The sequence below is a fragment of the Eretmochelys imbricata genome, chromosome 17 (genome assembly GCF_965152235.1).
Source record: "Eretmochelys imbricata isolate rEreImb1 chromosome 17, rEreImb1.hap1, whole genome shotgun sequence".
Taxonomy (NCBI): domain Eukaryota; kingdom Metazoa; phylum Chordata; order Testudines; family Cheloniidae; genus Eretmochelys; species Eretmochelys imbricata.
In genome coordinates, this window is record NC_135588.1 from 19,554,397 (window position 1) to 19,572,736 (window position 18,340).

The 18,340-nt window shown below is 51.7% G+C and overlaps 1 protein-coding gene across 1 annotated transcript in view; it reads right to left on the reverse strand.

Annotated features, from left to right (window-relative positions):
• SRRM3 (serine/arginine repetitive matrix 3) overlaps positions 1–18,340 on the reverse strand; it is an 87,928-nt gene that overhangs the window by 46,778 nt on the left and 22,810 nt on the right. The window contains exon 2 of the mRNA XM_077836777.1: positions 11,060–11,161. Within this exon, the coding sequence (XP_077692903.1) occupies positions 11,060–11,161 (102 nt within the window). The remainder of the gene's footprint in view (positions 1–11,059; positions 11,162–18,340) is intronic.

Sequence of the window (18,340 nt, forward strand, 5' to 3'; positions counted from 1 at the left end):
CTGCGATAAACCTCTCACCTATGTCTGAGCTATTGAAGTCCTCAAATCATGGTTTAAAGACTGCAAGGTGCAGAGAATCCTCCAGCAAGTGACCCGTGCCCCATGCTACAGAGGAAGGCAAAAAACCCCCAGGGCCTCTTCCAATCTGTCCTGGAGGAAAATTCCTTCCTGGTCCCAAATAAGGTGATCAGCTAAACCCTGAGCATATGGGCAAGATTCACCAGCCAGATACCCAGGAAAGAATTTTCTGTAGTAACTCAGATCCCATCCCATCTAACATCCCATCACAGGCCATTGGGCCTATTTACCATGAATAGTTAAAGATCAATTAATTGCCAAAATCATGTTATCCCATCATACCATCTCCTCCATACACTTATTGAGTTTAATCTTGAAGCCAGATAGGTCTTTTGCCCCCACTGCTTCCCTTGGAAGGCTATTCCAAAACTTCACTCCTCTGATTACAAACCTTCGTCTAATTTCAAGACTAAACTTCCCGATGGCCAGTTTATATCCATTTCTTCTTGTGTCCACATTGGTACTGAGCTTAAATAATTCCTCTCCCTCTCCAGTATTTATCCCTCTGATATATTTATAGAGAGCAATCATATCGCCCCTCAACCTTCTTTTGGTTAGGCTAAACAAGCCAAGCTCCTTGAGTCTCCTTTCATAAGACAGGTTTTCCATTCCTCGGATCATCCTAGTAGCCCTTCTCTGTACCTGATCCAGTTTGAATTCATCCTTCTTAAACATGGGAGACCAGACCGGCACACAGTATTCCAGGTGAGGTCTCACCAGTGCCTTGTATAACGGTACTAAGACCTCCTTATCTCTACTGGAAATACCTCGCCTGATGCATCCCAAGACCGCATTACCTTTTTTCACGGCCATATCACATTGGCGGCTCATAGTGATCCTGTGGTCAACCAATACTCCAAGGTCCTTCTCCTCCTCCGTTACTTCTAATTGATGCATCCCCAGTTTATAACTAATATTCTTGTTATTAATCCCTAAATGCCTCACCTTACACTTCTCACTATTAAATTTCATCCTATTACTATTACTCCAGTTTACAAGGTTATCCAGATCCTCCTGTAGGATATCCCGGTCCGTCTCTAAATTGGCAATACCTCCCAGCTTTGTATCATCCGCAAACTTTATTAGCACACTCCCACTTTTTGTACCAAGGTCAGTAATAAAAAGATTAAATAAGATTGGTCCCAAAACTGATCCCTGAGGAACTCCACTGGTAACCTCCCTCCAGCCTGACAGTTCACCTTTCAGTATGACTCGCTGTAGTCCCCCTTTTAACCAATTCCTTATCCACCTTTCAATTTTCATACTGATCCCATCTTTTCCAATTTAACTAATAATTCCTCAAGTGGCACGGTATCAAACGCCTTACTGAAATCTAGGTAAATTAGATCCACTGCGTTTCCTTTGTCTAAAAAATCTGTTACTCATAGACTGTAAGGTCAGAAGGGACCATCATGATCATCTAGTCTGACCTCCTGCACACCGCAGGCCACAGAACCTCACCCACCCACTCCCGTGATAGACCCTGAACCTCTGGCTGAGTTCCTGAATCCTCAAATCATAGTTTAAAGAGTTCAGGTTACAGACAACCCACTTGACCTCCCTGCTTCGGCCATCAAGGAGTCTGGGCAAGACGGCTGGTGAAATGCACTGTGGGAATGGGCACACTGACTTGGAGCCTCAAAATCCCACATATCCTGGAGGAGATTCAGTGCAATTCCCCATGCTGCCAGGCAGACCCTTCCCTGCAGGATGGTAAGAGACTAGTGCCGCACAGGGGAGTGGGACTCAGCGAGAGCCCTGCACTCAGCAGACAGGTCCCTGCAATCCCTGCACCAGGAGCTTGGTGTGGGGGGCACCCCCAGCAGAGAAGGGGCACTGTGGGAGGGTTTTCCAAAGCACTCTGGCTGCAGCAAGCACATGAGAAATCCGTGCTGACCCCATGAGCCCTGAGCAGGCTGCCCGGCTCCCAGCAGAGGCCTGTCGGCTGGAAAGTGTATGCTCTCTCTGGAGTCGGGAGAGCCTTCGCCCTGTCTGCACTGCAATCCGAGCACGTGCAGACATACCCGAGCTAGCTTTGATCTAGCTAGTTCCAATAACAAAAGCAGAGTCTCCCCCATCTCTCTGTTCTCCAGTCCTCTCTCAACCCCCAGAGCAGTGTGAAAACTTGACCCAAGCCTTCCTCTGCCTCTGCATGCAAACAGTAACAGCAATGCCCTTTCGCTTTTGTCCGGCTCGGGGGGAGGTTTGAACAGGTAGGTGCAAGGGCACAAAGGCTCGGCTGTGTCCTGCTGAGGCACCAGCCGTACCAGCGAATCATCAAAGAGTACAAACAAAATGTTTTCCAGCTGCGCAGCAAGCCAGAGCCACGAGAGAGGAAGACGCAGAGCGTCAGAGGGCAGGAACGGGCAGCTCTGTGACTTGTTTTAAACGCAGCACCTTCTTTAGGCTCGTTGGACTTGGGCTCGGATGCTCCCTGCCTGGAGGATCGCTGGGAAAGGTTCCAGGCACTGGCTTCTGCTCCCACCACCCACAGTGAATTTGATCCCTAAGGGCCCCATAGCACCAGCAAACCGGGTGCCATCTGAATCAGATTTGGATACTCTTGCTCAAACTCACCCCTTTGGCAAATGCCCCAATTTCAATGGGGCTACTCCAGGAGCAGGGTAGTACTCACTGGGAGAAAGGGTGTTGCAAGCTAGCCCCTAGGGAGGGAGGATGTGGAGGGGGATGGCTAAGGCACTAGCCTAGCATAGAGGAGCTTGGAGTCTGATCCTACTGACTCCCTGGCCCCAGCTCTTCGAAAGAATTCAGCCCTCAGCATCTCGGATTGACACAACTTTTTACTTTTTACTAGTTTTTCAAAAATGGCCGGCTGCCATTGAGAACAACGGGAGGTGCAGAGTGCTTTTGAAAATCTGGCCCTCAGTGCCGCATCTGTACAATGGGGTTAATAGCACTGCCTTTCCCCCACCATGAGTCTGTCTTGTGTGTTTAGACTGTCGCTCTCCAGGGCAGGGCCCATCTCCCCTGCCTGCCCTGGGGCTCTGCCTGGCTAGGTCAGACAGCAGGATCGGGGCCCAAAGCGTCTGCAAATCACGCTGGCCTAAAAACGGTGAGCTCAGAAACAAAGGTGCAGTTAAGGCTGGGCTAAAAGTCAGGCCCTGGATCTAAACCCTCCAGTTCTCCAGCATTCCAAGATCCCATATTCCCCCTGGAAGGGGGCGGCAAACAAGGACTGGCCTGAACCAGCTCTTAGCGAAATGAAAGTGGAGATGAGATGGGTTAGGGTGAGACCCTCTAGCTGGCGAGTTTGAAACTGGAGCAGGTGGGCAGTGACTCCACATTGTTCCCCTCGGATGGCTCGTTGGGGGCCTACAGGGAAAACGCTGGGCAGGTCTGTTCCTAGTGGCCGAGCATCTGTCCCATTTGTCCCTTGCGCTGGTAGCCTCAGCCAAGTGGCCTAGGGCTGAATGGGCCTCAGAGACAGAATTCTCCATCTAGGCCCTAAGGTTGGCCTCTCCGGGTCATCGGGCTGGCAGGGCAGCACGGGGAAGCTGCCTGGGCTGTACCCATTCTACAGACAGACAGAGCATCCATCCCCATGACCGCCAAGCTGACCCAGGCCTTCCCGCGCTGAATTGGCTGGTAAATCATGTTCAATAATACAGCAGGCAGGGGCAGACAGCTCTGCTCGGAGCTGGCGCCCGGTGCTGAGGCGGGATTTGCAGGGCACGCACCGCACGCAGATCCTCCCCTCCCTTCACTAGTTGCACCCTAGGGCAATTTCACTGACTCCTGACCAGCATTGAGGGACAGACCAGGCCTGAAGCCTTGACACTAATCCAGTGCTTGGAAGATGGCTCCTCGGCCGCTCATTAAGCATCACATGATAACTAGTGTCACATTCCTGCCAGCTGGAAACTGCATTTAACAGAGCTGGCAGGACCCAGCTCAGGCTTCCCCTGGGACTCCGACAGCAATGGATTTGTATGATGTGATTTACATTAAGGCTGATAAACGCTCTTCTAAACCAGCCTCACTTTGCACCTCCTTCCCCTCCGCAGCCATTGAGCAGGGGATGACAAGCAGCAGCCTCTCCCCACGCACACGGACCTCGGCCACTCGGGGAGTTTCACCCAAGTAAGAGCCGAGTGAACAATGGCCTGTTTTAAGGGAGTGAAAACCAGGGTGTTGTGGACTCAACGTACAAGCCAGCTCTCTTCCTTTCTACTGCAAGTTATCCATCCTCCCAGGAGGCTGTTCAGTTGCCCGCCAGAGAGACAGGGACGGTGGCTGGTATTAGAAAGGCTTTTCTCAGGTTAGCTGCCTTCATTTTCCCAGTGGCGTGTTTCTCAGTGATTGAGTGGTGTGACATTTCAAGAAGACTTTTGTCTGGATGTGCATGCAGGCCAGGCAATGCCTTCAGAGTAAATAAATATAATCCTTGCTGGATTTTGACGACTTGGCCAGGTGATAACAATCAGTACCATGAACAGCTCCCATGCTAGGCTGTCCAGGATGGAGTCCCTTACTAAAATCATCCCATCTGAAGATTTTCTCCCCTTAGCTTTACTTAACCATTCGGGACCAGCTTTTGCTGCCTGGGTAATTTTTTTTTGTCTTCTCCTCCTGAAACCTGGATAAGATTTTTTTCAGTAACAGCAGGGGGCCTCTTAGATTAACAGGAGGGGAGGGGAGCTGTTTGGGTGGCTTAGAGGTGGGTCAGAAAACAGTGCTGGAGTAGGAACTCAGAGGCAGTAGGAACAGAGATCAGAAGTCCTGGGTTCCATTCCTGGCTCTGCACTGGCCTGCTGAGTGACTTTGGATAAGCCACTTTAATGTCTGTGTGCCTCGGTTTCTCCATCTGTAAAATGGAGAGAACGCTACTGACGCTGAGATGCTCTCTATGGTTCTTGGTGCTCAATGGCTGCAAAGAGCTCCGTGCTGTTGGTATATAGCACATACACCAAAACGGCATTAAAAGAACATGAAAGTTGCAAAGCCAAGCACTCAGAAATTAGGAAATGCCAGCATTAAAGTTGTCTGGGCAACCTGAATCTAACCCCCTTGTGCATACACAGCATGAGCCAGTCTTTAATTACATGCCCCCATATCATTTTTGGCACAGGACCCCAGACTCATTCAGTGAATGGGCTGAACTGTGGCCATTCAACAGTTTGTCTTCTTCTCATTGCTCCTTGTGTGACCCCGGGCCTTAGCTGCTGCCCACTATTCCAACCCTCTTCTGAAGACAATATTGTTTTCTTCATGGGATTTCTATGGTGTCCGAGTGCTTCACAGCCATTAATATATCCTCACTACACCTCTGCGGGATGAGGGGATGGTATGATTTCCATTTCACACCTGGGAAACTGAGGCACACAGAGTTTCAGATCCAAAGTATCCATTCATTTTAGGTGCCCACTTTGAGACAGCTAGGAGCTGATTCTTCGGAGCACATAGCATTATACAGGGAAGGACCTGCTCCGGTCACTGCAGCTCTGGGCTGGGACCATGCTCAGTGTGGATAGAAGGTTTGAGAATTAGCCTGGGCTCGAGCAAGGGTCTTCTGACTATGCGCAAGTTGTAATTTTTCAGAGGCTTATAGCTTGGCCTAATTTGGGGAGATTTTCACAGGGACAACCAAAGGCAGAGCCCCAGGACAAAGGCTGACCCCTGCCAAATTTAAAGTCCTTGCTCCAAAGCCTGGTGGGCGCTAGAGCTTCTAACAAAGGTCACAAGGCTTTTTTACCACCAGCAAAACAATGTATGTTTCCCTAACCTTGTCCTCGGAAATGGCTGAACCAAGATTGGGCTCAATGCTTGTAAAGTGTTTTGGAGCGGGAATGTGCCCCTGAAGTACTAGGGATTGTTAGCAAGGCAGTGTCGAAGAACCCTCATCCCAGCTCAGCAATTCCCCTCTATCCCCAGGGGTAATGCATGAAAATTCATCAGCACGTGGACACCTCTGCAGGGTAAAACTACTATATTGAACTACTGCTACTAGATGAACATGATTTGTTGGGGAAGAGTCAACATGGTGTTTGTAACGGGAAATCACGCCTCACCAATCTACTAGAATTCTTTGAGGGGGTCAACAAGCATGTAGACAAGGGGGAATCCAGTGAATATAGTGTACTTAGATTTTCAGAAAGCCTTTGACAAGGTGCCTTACCAAAGTTCATAAGCAAAGTAAGCTGTCATGGGATAAAACGGAAGGTCATCTCATGAATCAGTAACTGGTTAAAAGATGGGAAACAAAGGGTAGGAATAAATTTTCAAGTTTTCAGAATGGAGAGAGGTAAATAGTGATGTCCCCCAAGGGTCTGTACTGGGACTAGTCCTATTCAACAAATTCATAAATGAGCTGAAACCAGGGGTAAACGGTGAGGTGGCAAAATTTGCAGATGATACAAAAGTACTCAAGATAGCTAAATCCAAAGCAGACTGTGAAAAGTTACAAAGGGATCTCACAAAATGGCAGATGAAATTCAATGTTGATAAATGCAAAGTAATGCACATTGGAAAACATAATCCCAGCTACACATATAAAATGATGGGGTCTAAATTAGCTGTTACCACTCAAGAAAGAGATTTTGGAGCCATTGTGGATAGTTCTCGGAAAACATCCACTCAATGTGCAGCGGCAGTCAAAAAAGCCAACAGAATGTTGGGAATCATTAAGGGATAGATAATAAGACAGAATATATCATATTGCCTCTATATAAATCCATGGTACGCCCACATCTTGAATACTGCGTGCAGATCTAGTTGCTCCATATAAAAAAAAATATATATTGGAATTGAAAAAAGGGCAACAAAAATGATGAGGGGTATAGAACGGCTTCTGTATGAGGAGAGATTAATAAGACTGGGACTTTTCAGCTTGGAAAAGAGGTGACTAAGGGGGGATATGATTGAGGTCTATAAAATCATGACTGGTGTGGAGAAAGTAAATAAGGAAGTATTATTTACTCCTCATAGCACAAGAACTAGGGGTCATCAAATGAAATTAACAGGCAGCAGGTTTAAAACAAACAAAAGGAAGTGTTTCTTCACACAACGCACAGTCAACCTGTGGAACTCTTTGCCAGAGGATGTTGTGAAGGCCAAGACCATAACAGAGTTCAAAAAAAGAGCTAGATAAGTTCATGGAGGATAGGTCCATCAATGGCTATTAGCCAGAGTGGGCAGGGATGGTGTCCCTAGCCTCTGTTTGCCGGAAGCTGGGAATGGACCACAGGAGATGGATGACCTGTTCTGTTCTTTCCCACTGATGCACTGGCCACTGTCAGAAGACAGGACACTGGGCTAGATGGACCTTTGGTCTGACCCAATATGGCCGTTCTTTTGTTCTTATTCTTAGCTTGTAAGCATCTTGGAGCAGAGACTGTCCTTTTCTGATGTGTCTGTACCACACCAAGCACAAATGGGGTCTAGGACCAGGGCCCCAGGCACTGCCGATGTACAAATCGATAAGAACATTAATAATATCCACCTCACTTACACCTGGGACCATCTCTGTTCTGTGATTGTACAGCACCTAGCACGATGGGGTCCTGGGCCATGAGTGGGACTCTTCAGCGCTACTACAGTTATCAGCTGGGGTTTCTTCTTTGTGAGTCTGCCACCCCCTCTGCCCAGCATAACCTGAGAGCGACAGCTACACTTGAATTCCCTCCCAAACCCATTCTCTAATCCTGCACTAAGCTTCCAGACTCTTGCTACCTTCACCGCAGCTGGAGTGTGACACACAAGATTGCTTTTTTATTACTTAGACGCTAGCCTGCACTTACCCACCGCTCCCGCTTTATGGCACTCCCCAAGCAAACTGGCCTCAAATTAAGATCCATGTCTGTGCGGGTGAGCTCAGAGAAAACAGTGCCGTAACTGGCAGAATTTATAGAATGCCGACCAGGTGCCAGACCGCTCCATTTCCTCTCCAATGTGCTTCATACGTCTCGCAGCCCTTCTCTCCCCTTGGTACTCCCTGTGACACTGCAAAGTCTGCAAATAGTTCAACTGGTCACCCCACCGCGTATGCACACTGCAGAGATGTCAGCAGGAGGAGGAGCCCAAACCCTCAGCAGGTGTAACACGGCATCAACAACAGAGCAGTGCCCATGTAAGCCAGCTTAAGATCTGGCCCCCTCCAGACCCCAGTTCTGCAAAATTACAGGTGCAAAGCGTGAATGCTGCCAAAGTCCTAGTGAGCAAGGGGTTAATCTTAGCTCACATTGGCTGCTTAGAGGGTGGAGATGGAGGCCCAGGGACCAGAGGGCTGGGATGATCTACAAACTGGGAAGTGTTTTTCTATTCACTTTCCACTCCTGGGATCTTATTTTGCTTCCTTATTCAGAAAGCCCTCCCTTGGGTAAGAGATCTTGCTGACTGCAGCTGGATTTGCCTGATGAGTCCTTCCACCAGCCCCTAGAGTGAGCGATCAAGCAAGGGAGCAGATCTCAGCAAGGCTTTGCGATGCTCTCCCACACTGAAACCCAGGTACCCTTTGAGCTGTACCCAGCTGTGCTTTTCGGCTGGGGTGTGGTTGCAGAAGTTTCTGCCCCCCCCCATCCCATCCCCCAGTGCTGCAGTTCTTTCTCACTGCCCTGATTTCCTGAGCCTAATGAAGCATTAATATTCAGTGAACCTACAGGATCTATTCCTGTCCCAGAGTGACCTGCTTTCCAGGCTGATAGATGATGTGTGGCTTGCCAACTGTGCTCGCTGTGCCATTAAACATTTCACAGATAAATCACGATCAAGCTGGGGCAGAACCAAGCGGTGACAGGGATATTCCTGGAGCTGCACCAGGGGAGGAGGGAGAGGAGAGGGGGAATGAAATCAGAACCTAGGAATCGGGGTGTTTGTAGCACAAGCTGTCACCTGAATGATTTGAGAGTGGAAAACCGCTTCATCCCATTCCAGAGAGACACACACATCACAGGATGGGAGTTATCGTAGGCCAGATTCTGACTTCAGAGGAGTCACTCCCGATGTGGAGCAGTGTAACTGAAGTCAGTGTGTTCGCATGCCTCAGTGCAGCCAGTGGAGTTACTTTGGATTTACACAAGATGCGAAGTGAAAAATGCGTGGGGCAACTCTGGATTGATACTGACCTACCCCTGGTTACACCAAATTCCGTGCAGTGCCTAGCAAAATGGGGCCAAGGCAGGTAGTGTAATTGATTACACAACAGTAACTGATGTCGGGCTCCGTGGAAATCAATGGAGTTACTCCAGATTTACCCGGATCTGACCCACTACACTGGCAATTAATTTCAAGGGCCAGGGCACAAATGGCACTGGGAGTGCCATGTAGAAGAGAAGCATTGCCCCAAACTGGCAGAGGATGGGCATGTGGGAGAGGTGAGTGAGACCCCAAGCTGCTGTGACTTTCTCTCCTAGCATAGACCTGGGCACAGTTTTGCTCTCCGTTTACATGGGTGCAACTTCAGGACAGTGACACGCAGCACAGAACTAGACCCCTAGGGTGGCAGTAGTGCTGACAGACAACTGCACCCCACCGGTCCATGGCCTCACCGAAGCAGAAAAGACAGTGACTGACAGGAGAGGAGCAGAGGAGAGATTTTCTGGAATGGCAGGAAGTGGCCAGAAGCTTGGATCTGCCTGAGCTGGGAAACCCCTGGCCTCTTCACAGGGCTGAGACTCAAGGGACTTGGGTTCTCTTCCTGGCTGTGCCACGGGCTGACCTGGGGTAAGTCATGTCCCTCCCTGAGCCTCAGTTTCCCCATCTGTAAAATGGGGGTAATGACACCGACTGCCTTGGTTTGAGATCTGTTGATGAACAGTGCGGTATAAAACTAGGGGTTCTCCATGGGCATAAGGGCACAGAAGGCCCCGCTTTATATATTTTTTACCTCTGCTGTGGTGAAGGGAGATCACTGCTCATCCTCCCCGTGCACCATTATTTATCTGAGTAACCCGCAGAGGTATTGCATGCAGTGAGATTTCCCAGGAGAGCTGGGAACTCTTTGGGGGTTGCTTGGCCAGACCACAGAATCTAAGCCAAGTTTAGAAAGCCAGGCTCCGTGCAGTCTGGAGGCCAGCCTCTGGGATCTTGTTGCCCTGGATTTGAGGGGTGTGTATAACCCAGAATGTGATCAAGCTAATTGCACCCATATTATGTGCTTTTAGCCACCATCAATTAATGAAATAGACCACATAGTTAAGGGTTAATTTGGAGACAGGCTTTCAGAAGCAAGGTCATACCTAGCTGGCAGTTTCTGCTCATTAGAATAGGAGGAGGACAGACAAGTAAACAGCTGAGACTGAAAACCTTGGTGGTTGGAAAACCTTGAATCTAGACGCCGCTAATAGTAAAAATTTTATTAAAAGTTAGGAAAAGTGATGATCCAGGAGGGGTCATTATGACCTATGTGCTTTGTAAAAGTTAGTTATAAAAAATTAGCGAACAGAGCGTACTTTGGAGCAGTCCTCTGAAGCCATCTTGAACGGCATTTTCCCTGACACCCTTTCTCCCTGGTGAGTGAGCAGCTGGCCACTGTGAACCTGCTGTGAATTCCTCAGTACCGTTCCAGATGTTGGGTAAATATCTGGGATGTTCTAAACCTATTGCTCAGATCTGAGTGTGCTTAAATCTCACAAACTGCTGCGCTGGACAAGAGCACGCTGACTTACATGAATCTTATCAGATGGAATTGCTGTGTTCCCATTGACATCAACCGGAGTGAAATCATTAACGTGCCCCTGCTGGGGGTTCTGAAAACACCAGGTAACAATCTCAGACCCATTCATTTCCTCCACCGTCAGCCTATGCAATGTGATGTGGGCACGAACGCAGCTCCCCATCGTATTTACTGGGCGGGGAGAGAAGGGAAGGAGAACTGCCCTGGGTCAGTGGATCCTGATCTGCTCCCAAGAGGGGGGTAAATTGGCGTGACAAGAGACTACGAAGCCCAGGACAGGTGAGGTGAGAATTCAACCCTTCCCCGTGCATCCCACACCCCTGCCCAGCTGAGTGACCCTTCCATACTCACATCTGGCGCCCGTGCTGGTCCTCCCTGGTGAGCACTCCCTCCTTCTCCATCAGCATTTGCCGGAAGGTCCCCACTTTCTGCCGGATCTCCTCTTCTGAATACCTGGGGCAGAGAGAGAGCTGGAGAGTCAGGGATGCCATCGGCCTGAGGTCATGCTCCACCGACAATGCCCCACTCCGCGCTTCCTTCCCTCCACTCTCCCACTCCCCTCTCCTGGCCTTCAGCTCACCGCTCCCTGTGTCTGGAGCGCCTCCCTGTGCTGGGGTATCGTCCAGCCCCCCTGGCTGGCAGGCTCAGCCGAGCGACCAAGGACGGATCGGCCCATGGGGGCCTCCCTATCCCCAGAGGTTAAGGGGGCGTCACACCAACAGGGCGGGGAGAGCACCCACATTGTTACAGTTCCAGTAGGGCAGCACATCTCCACTGGCCAGCATGGGCCAGGACAGAGCCACCGTTGGGTATTAGCTCTGCCAGCTCTTCTACCCCTTGGAGGCAGGGACTGGCTCTCCTGGGTGGGGGAAGGGCAGTGCCTGGCTTCCACCCACCCAGACTGGGCTAGGGGACCAGCTCCATACCCCTCCCCACACACACACTGCAGGCTCCCGATAAGGACCAGGCAGGACGCACCCTCCCTCTGCTGTCTCCCACTCCCAGTGACTTCACGGAGGGTGTGTGGCCTAAAGAAGGACTTCCGGGGTTGGGCCCGTGTTAAGGTAAAGGGGCCAGACCCTGAGCACAGACTCCCCACTCGGGGGGAGGGGTTCCAGGGTGGGCAGAGAGTGTGACGGGGCACAGCGAGGGCAGGCTTGCTCTGGGGACCCAGGACTACAGGGGGACACTTCCTAGGGGACCACAGCCGCTGGGCAAAGTCACCGCCCACCCCCGCCTAGTGATTGTACATGGTGGGTTGCGCTATGCAGGCGGTGAGAACTCCCTGGTCGTGTGTTCCCCTCCCGGAGGGCAGACACGCTCCCAAGAAAGGCGTCAACTCAACACACGTCACACTGCAGGGGCAGCATCGCTATCCCTATTTCATAGCTGGGAAACTGAGGCACGGAGAGAAGTGACTTGCCCTAGGCTGCACAAGGCATCGGTGGCAGAGCCAGGGACAGAGACCTGGCTTTTAATCCCATTAGCCTGCTGCGTGTGTAACCGTGAGCAAATCACCTCTCTGGGCCCCCTTTCCCCTCCCACCCTTTATCCATCTGTCTAGCTAGCCTGAGCTCTGTGGGGTAGGAACTGTCTCAAGCCCCGTGTGTATACAACGCCTAGCATGCTGCGGCCCTGATCTCAGCCGCAGTCTGTTTGCAGTATTGTCACACAGAGAAGATGAACACTCATCTCTAGACACCCAGCGCAGTGCCCTGTCCGCTGGACTGTCCCGTTCCCCCAGCACGCCGTCCCCGGGGACGTGACACCGGGCCGGCCAGTAACCTGCTCCATGGCACAAAGCCGACGGGAGCTGTCAGAACAAAGGAGGAGGGGATGGACAGCTTCCTCCCCATGGGCTCTGCCTGCTCGGAGAGAAGCAAAGCAAGTGAGCAGAGAATAACAGACCCATCTCCTCCCTCTCCCGTGCACGCACACGGCAAGCCAAGAGATATCGACCAGCTGCCAAAGGCAGCAGGGACCCTGCCGGAGACCACAGCCAATGAGCAGCGGTTGGAGAAATGGCCATAACTCAGGATCAACAACTCGTGCAAGCTAGAAGACGAGGGAGAATCACCCCCTAAATGCCGGAGCCGGCAGCCCGGGGCAGCCTTGCCATCCGTAGCAAAGGAAAACAAGGCCAGGTTTAATCGCCCAGGCCAAGTGACAGGGATAAACGGGCCCTATCCCTGGGGAGTTTTCACTCCCATCGTCCTCATCCATTCGTCCCTGGTAACCCCCGAGGCCCATAGCTTCCCGGAGAGGCCCTGGCATGCCAATGCCAGTGCTGGCACCTTGCCCTGCTCCTGCCGGGCCTCAGACGCTGGCGGCCCTGGGCAGCTTTTGCCTCAGCCCTTGGAGGCAGGAGGCATGCCCACTTCTGCCTCCAGAGTAACACATTGTGGCAGCACAAGGAGACCCCAGGCCCTAGGAAAGGAAGCTCAGCCCAATAGTTACGGTGTTTGCCTGGGACTTGCGAGACCAGGGCTCAAGCCCTGTCTCTGCCACAGACTACCTGTGTGACCTTGGGTAAGTCACTTAGTCTCGCTGTGCCTCAGTTTCCCCTCTGTACTACAGCACTGCCCTGCCCCTGGGGGTGGGGGTGTTATGAAGAGAAATATGTTAGCGCCTGGGGTGCTCAGACACCAGGGTGAGGGGACCACATGAGCACCAGGGATAGAAGGGCCCCAGGCCCCCAGTTTGCAACCCACATGGGGGGGGGGCTATCCCAGGAATATCTGGGTACGGAGCTAGTCTCTGCGAGGGGCGTGTGGCTGCCGAGAGCAATGCTCATCCTTCCTGGCGGACAACGGGGCTTTGAACTGCAGGAATCTCAGGCTTGTTAGCGTTAGGCCTGGTAATGTACGTGTTGGATCTCAGCTGTCGGCGCTGGGCGTGGGGGGTGGTGAAAAACACCACTGTAAATGCGTGTTCAAATTATTCTTGTGTGTGACAGAACACAGAGGGCACCTAGGAGCCATGGTTACAGACAGCTCATCCTGCCGGGCTGGCCACCGAACTCTCCAGGCCCCCTTGCTGAGCACACACCAGTCCCTTGCTGTGGGCGACTGCTGGACACCCCACACGGGGCAGGGGCAGGCTGTGACAGCCCCTAGCTTGATGAGAATGGCTAGGGATGCAGACAGCCAAGTGCCTCTTGGAGGCGATGTCCTTTTTTCGCCGAGGCCCGACTCGCTACCAGACTGGGGCGGGGGGGGGGGGGGGGGCGGGGAGGGGGAGCACAAACAGAGCTCGCGATGTCTGGCCTAAAGCCAATGGTGCAGAGAGCAAATGCGTGTCTGGGCCATCTGCCACTGACCTCCTGGGAAGCTGGCTCACTTCCGTCCACCTCCCAGCTTCACCCTCCCTCCTGCCAGTCTGCTTTACTGTCCAAAACAGACTAGGCTTTGGGTTATTATTCACAGTGACCAGCCTCGATTGGGCACCCATCACCATGGCATCCGGGCACTCACAACGCTTCAGTGGAGATGATCCAGATCCCAGTCGGAGACACGAAGCTCCCAGCCTCCAGCTTTCCCAGCCAGCCAGGCCAGCAGGAGGAGCCAGGAAAACAACGGCGGGGGGGGGGGCGGGAGGGGAGGGCTTTCCAGTAACTTCACCGGGAGGGGGAGCATTACTATTATTAATAGTCTGTATTAATAGGGCCCTGTTGTACTGGGTGCTGTACAGACATGGTCCCTGCACCAAAGAGCTTTGCATCAGGAGCGGAGTAGCCAAGGACAGTGGTGTTTATTATCCCCATAGTACAGATGGGGGGGCTGAGGCAAGGGGAAATTGTGTTACTTGGCCAAGGCGGCTGGCCCAGCTGAGATTGGAGCCCACAAACTCCAAGGCTGGCCTATGGATGGATTCACCCTGGAGCAGAGCCCTGGGCAAGGAGGTTCTTCCTGGTTTGCTCTGTGAGGCAATCCCACTGCTTCCAGAAAGTGCCAGGGGACCTCTTGCCAGGAGAGCCGCCCAAGACGGGCTGAGAGGTCCTCAGTGACAAATCCCATCCCGAGGATGGTTTATGATTGAGCAGGAGGCAGGCAAGCCCTTCAGCAAAGCCTCCGCCATCCCATGGCTCATCATCTCCTCCCCTCATGTCTCTAAGCCTCTGTGCAGCACATGGGTCACTGTGAAGCCATCCCAGACACGTTGCCCAGTTTCTTTATTTTACATCCATCTCCTCATTTATTCTCAGCGCAAGTGACAAATGGAAATGCAATTTCTCCCTCCCAGCCAGGGACTCCAGCTCTCCGCAGGATGAGCTTAATGAAAGTCTGTGATTCAACCAATGTGTCCTGGAGCCGGCACCATCAGGCCGCATCTCAGGTAGAAAAGCCACAGCACCGGGGCCGGAGAGCTGGGCCGGGACCAGATTTACTGTCTTGCAGGAAATTCCGTGATGTGAAAAATGCTTCTGGTCCAAAATGGAACGAACACGATTCTCCCCCCGGCCTCCAAAATTTCCCCATGAAACAGAATTGTGAACAAATTTTTCAGTTGAATGGTTTCATTTTGATCAAACGGAAACATTTTGCACTGGTTTTGACTTCACAAAAGCAAACGAACACGAGATTAGAGACATTTGAAAACCAAGTTGTTTCGAAAACACAAAACAAAGAAAAAAACCAAAACATGTGGGTCCAAAAATGTCAACACAATGTTGCAACCTTATTGAAAACTCCCCCACCCCCCGTATTTCCTCCTCCACCCGCCAGAACCAGCGTTTCATTGAAATAACAAATTTCGGAGAAACAGTTCACTTTTGACAAACCGACATTTTCCAACGAGGCAGTTTGCCATCAGGTAATTTCCTCCCCGCTGTACTTAACGTTCCACGTGGTCTGTGTGAGCGCCCCGGTCCCCCACGGGGAAACGCCGCTGGACGGGTGGCATTCGAAGAGGCGGAGACTGTATCAACACCTGAGTTGTTTGTGGGCCACCAGCCGGCACAAGCCACAGGTCAAGCGCTGCGTTCTGGAGCAGGGACGGCACCTTCTACCCCCTTTTACAGAACTTTCTCTGCCAGAGGGACTGAAAGGCACCGAACCAACAGCTCTAGAAGCTGGAGATTTTGCTACTCAGGGAACAAGGCCAGCAGCAGTGAAAGTCTTCCCCATACCCCTGCCAATGCGCCATATGCCTGAACAAAAGTGACTGATTAAGGGACATCGGTTTCCTTGGCCTTTCTAAGGATGCCAATGAGGGATCAAATCAGTGGCAGACGTGGGGGCGGTTTCACGGACGTGGCTGTTAAGTGGGGGTTAAACGGTTTAAGGGGCTTAATTCACTCCTCCGCATGGGGGTGGATTTCAGCCATTGCATATGAACTTGGCTGACCTCGGCTGAATGAGCATGCCTGAACCGGGCCTGAGCACAGCCATGAAGCAAGGAATCTGGAGCTCTTAAGTAGGGGTGTCTGAGGAAGCTATTGCCCAAAGCAAGCAGGGTCGGGAGCGAGATTAGGCGGTGGCCCACGTGTCTGGAATAAGCCGGGAGAGGAAATCCCCTGTTGGCTCATTCAGCTACTGAGTTTTGTAAACAAGGTTCGTTTTGCCCTGTCGGGTTGTCCGCAGTATCATTCGATTTCACCCATGCATTCCTCATTTTCTGGGGCTGTTTTCTCAGGGTCAGATCCCAAGCACTGCAGAACGCTTGCCATGAGTGCCGGCAGCTCAGCGCCCCTCCCAGGATTCGGCCCTAAATGGGAATTAGGAAATGAATTATTCCGATTCATCTAACTTCAAAAGCAGCATGGATGTGAAAAGCCAGAGCGCTGAACCTGGATGTCAGTCAGCCGGGCTTTGAAGAGGAGAGTGGAGGTTCAGAGACACGGAAGACATGCCTGCTATAGGGAAGAGAGCCAGGAAAGTCTTAGCACAGAGCAGATGAGTGGCAATTTCTGAATCCAGCTGGATCCAATGGATCATTTGAGGCCTAGTGGTCTAAGATCGGGACTGGGAAATTGGATGCCTGGGGTTCTAGTCCCAACCCTGATAATGTCTCTTGGACTGTGTTTACATGGGGTTAGTTGTGTGGCTGCTCTTCCTTCAATTTAACGGTGGCTTACTGCATTTTACCTTAAAGCTGTTCCCAATCAATGCAAGCAAAATGGAAAAAAGCCCCTCTGAAATTGAAATCTGATTTGCCACAGAGCGGTCTGTGCCAGGTTAACTACATCAGTTGAAATTCACACCTTGGGTGCAACTTTCTCATGGGGACAAGGCCTAACTGATTTAAACTAAACGTGATTAAGGCTGGTTTAAGCCAAAATAAGTCAGCCTACGTGGCCTTTTGTGTCGATTTAACAAAGCCAGTTTAAAAGTCACCCCTCTATAAACTAGCACAACTCTGCACGTAGGCAGAGCCAGAGTTCGGGCAAGTCACTGATCCCCTCACTGGGATGGGGTGTCTGAGAGAGACCTGGCTGGTGTGAGCTTTGCTACCATTTGGCAAGCTGCTCCCTTACTGGACAGCAGCAGGTCCTGATCCCAGGAAAGATTCATCAGAGTCTGAATGCCTGTCTAAGGTGCGGCTGAGGGGGCCAGTGCGGTCCTGCTGCCTCTGTTTAAGAGAGATGGGATCTCACCTAGTGCAAAGCAAAGCTGCCTGCAGCAGCCAGAGCACTAATTCTCACGCTAAGCAGGGCCTTCGATCATGGTCACCCCATAACAACAGACAACATAGGTACAGGGCAGCCAGGGGAGAAGGAAATGAAGAGGCAGAGATCAGGGAGAGATGTTTCCCGATGAGATATGAACTGAGATGGAAAGCTGATGAGATCCTGATACAAGGAGGCTGTTTCAGCTGGCAGGAGATGCAGAGGAGAAGGTTCTTGCACCACTTAGACCAGGGCAGGAACTGTCTTTTGTCCATCCCACACTGAGGTGGGCTTTCCACTTTCCGTGGCTGAGAGCTGTGACCCGGATTATTCTTACTGCAGTGCCTCCTAGCGGCTCTACACCCACCCTGTGTGTCTGGGAAGGGGGTCGCCAAGCCCACACAGAGCTAGAAGGGTTAATGTGCTGCTGTGAGCCCAATCAGCCCCTCCTGCCGCACCTGTAGCAGGTGTCAGGCCAGAAGCGAAGGGCTAAAAGGGGAGAGCCTGCCCCAGCAAGGTGGAGAAAAGACCAATGGCCCTGGCGTGGGGAAAGAAGCCAGACTGGAGCCGGGATAGGTTTCATGCCTGATTGAGCTGCCCCGGAGGGCAGGTAGGCCCTGACCCGGGACCTGTTTAGACCTGCTGGTGGTTTTTAGGCCAGGCCTTGGCAGTGGGGTGGCTGAGAGCTGGACAACCCTGAAAGGACCGAGAGCACACCCGGCTGTAACATAGATTTGATTATTCTGTGGTTGTTTGGATGGTGACTTTGGACTCCGCTAGCTTGGAAGGAATTGACATTTGTAGTGACTTGGCTGGAAGGCTGAGCCATGTAAACCACCAGAGAAGGTGGGGAAGTACTGACTGGGGAAACTGAGGCAGCTGGCCTGCACCACCAGCCCTTGCCAGGGTGGCGGTGTCCTGCTCAGTGCCAGTCATAGAACCACAGGATCGGTGCTATGGGTCTAGCTTAACAGCTGTCTCTGTCAGTAACCCCTTCAGCGTGCCAGACCTCCTAGGGGTCTCAC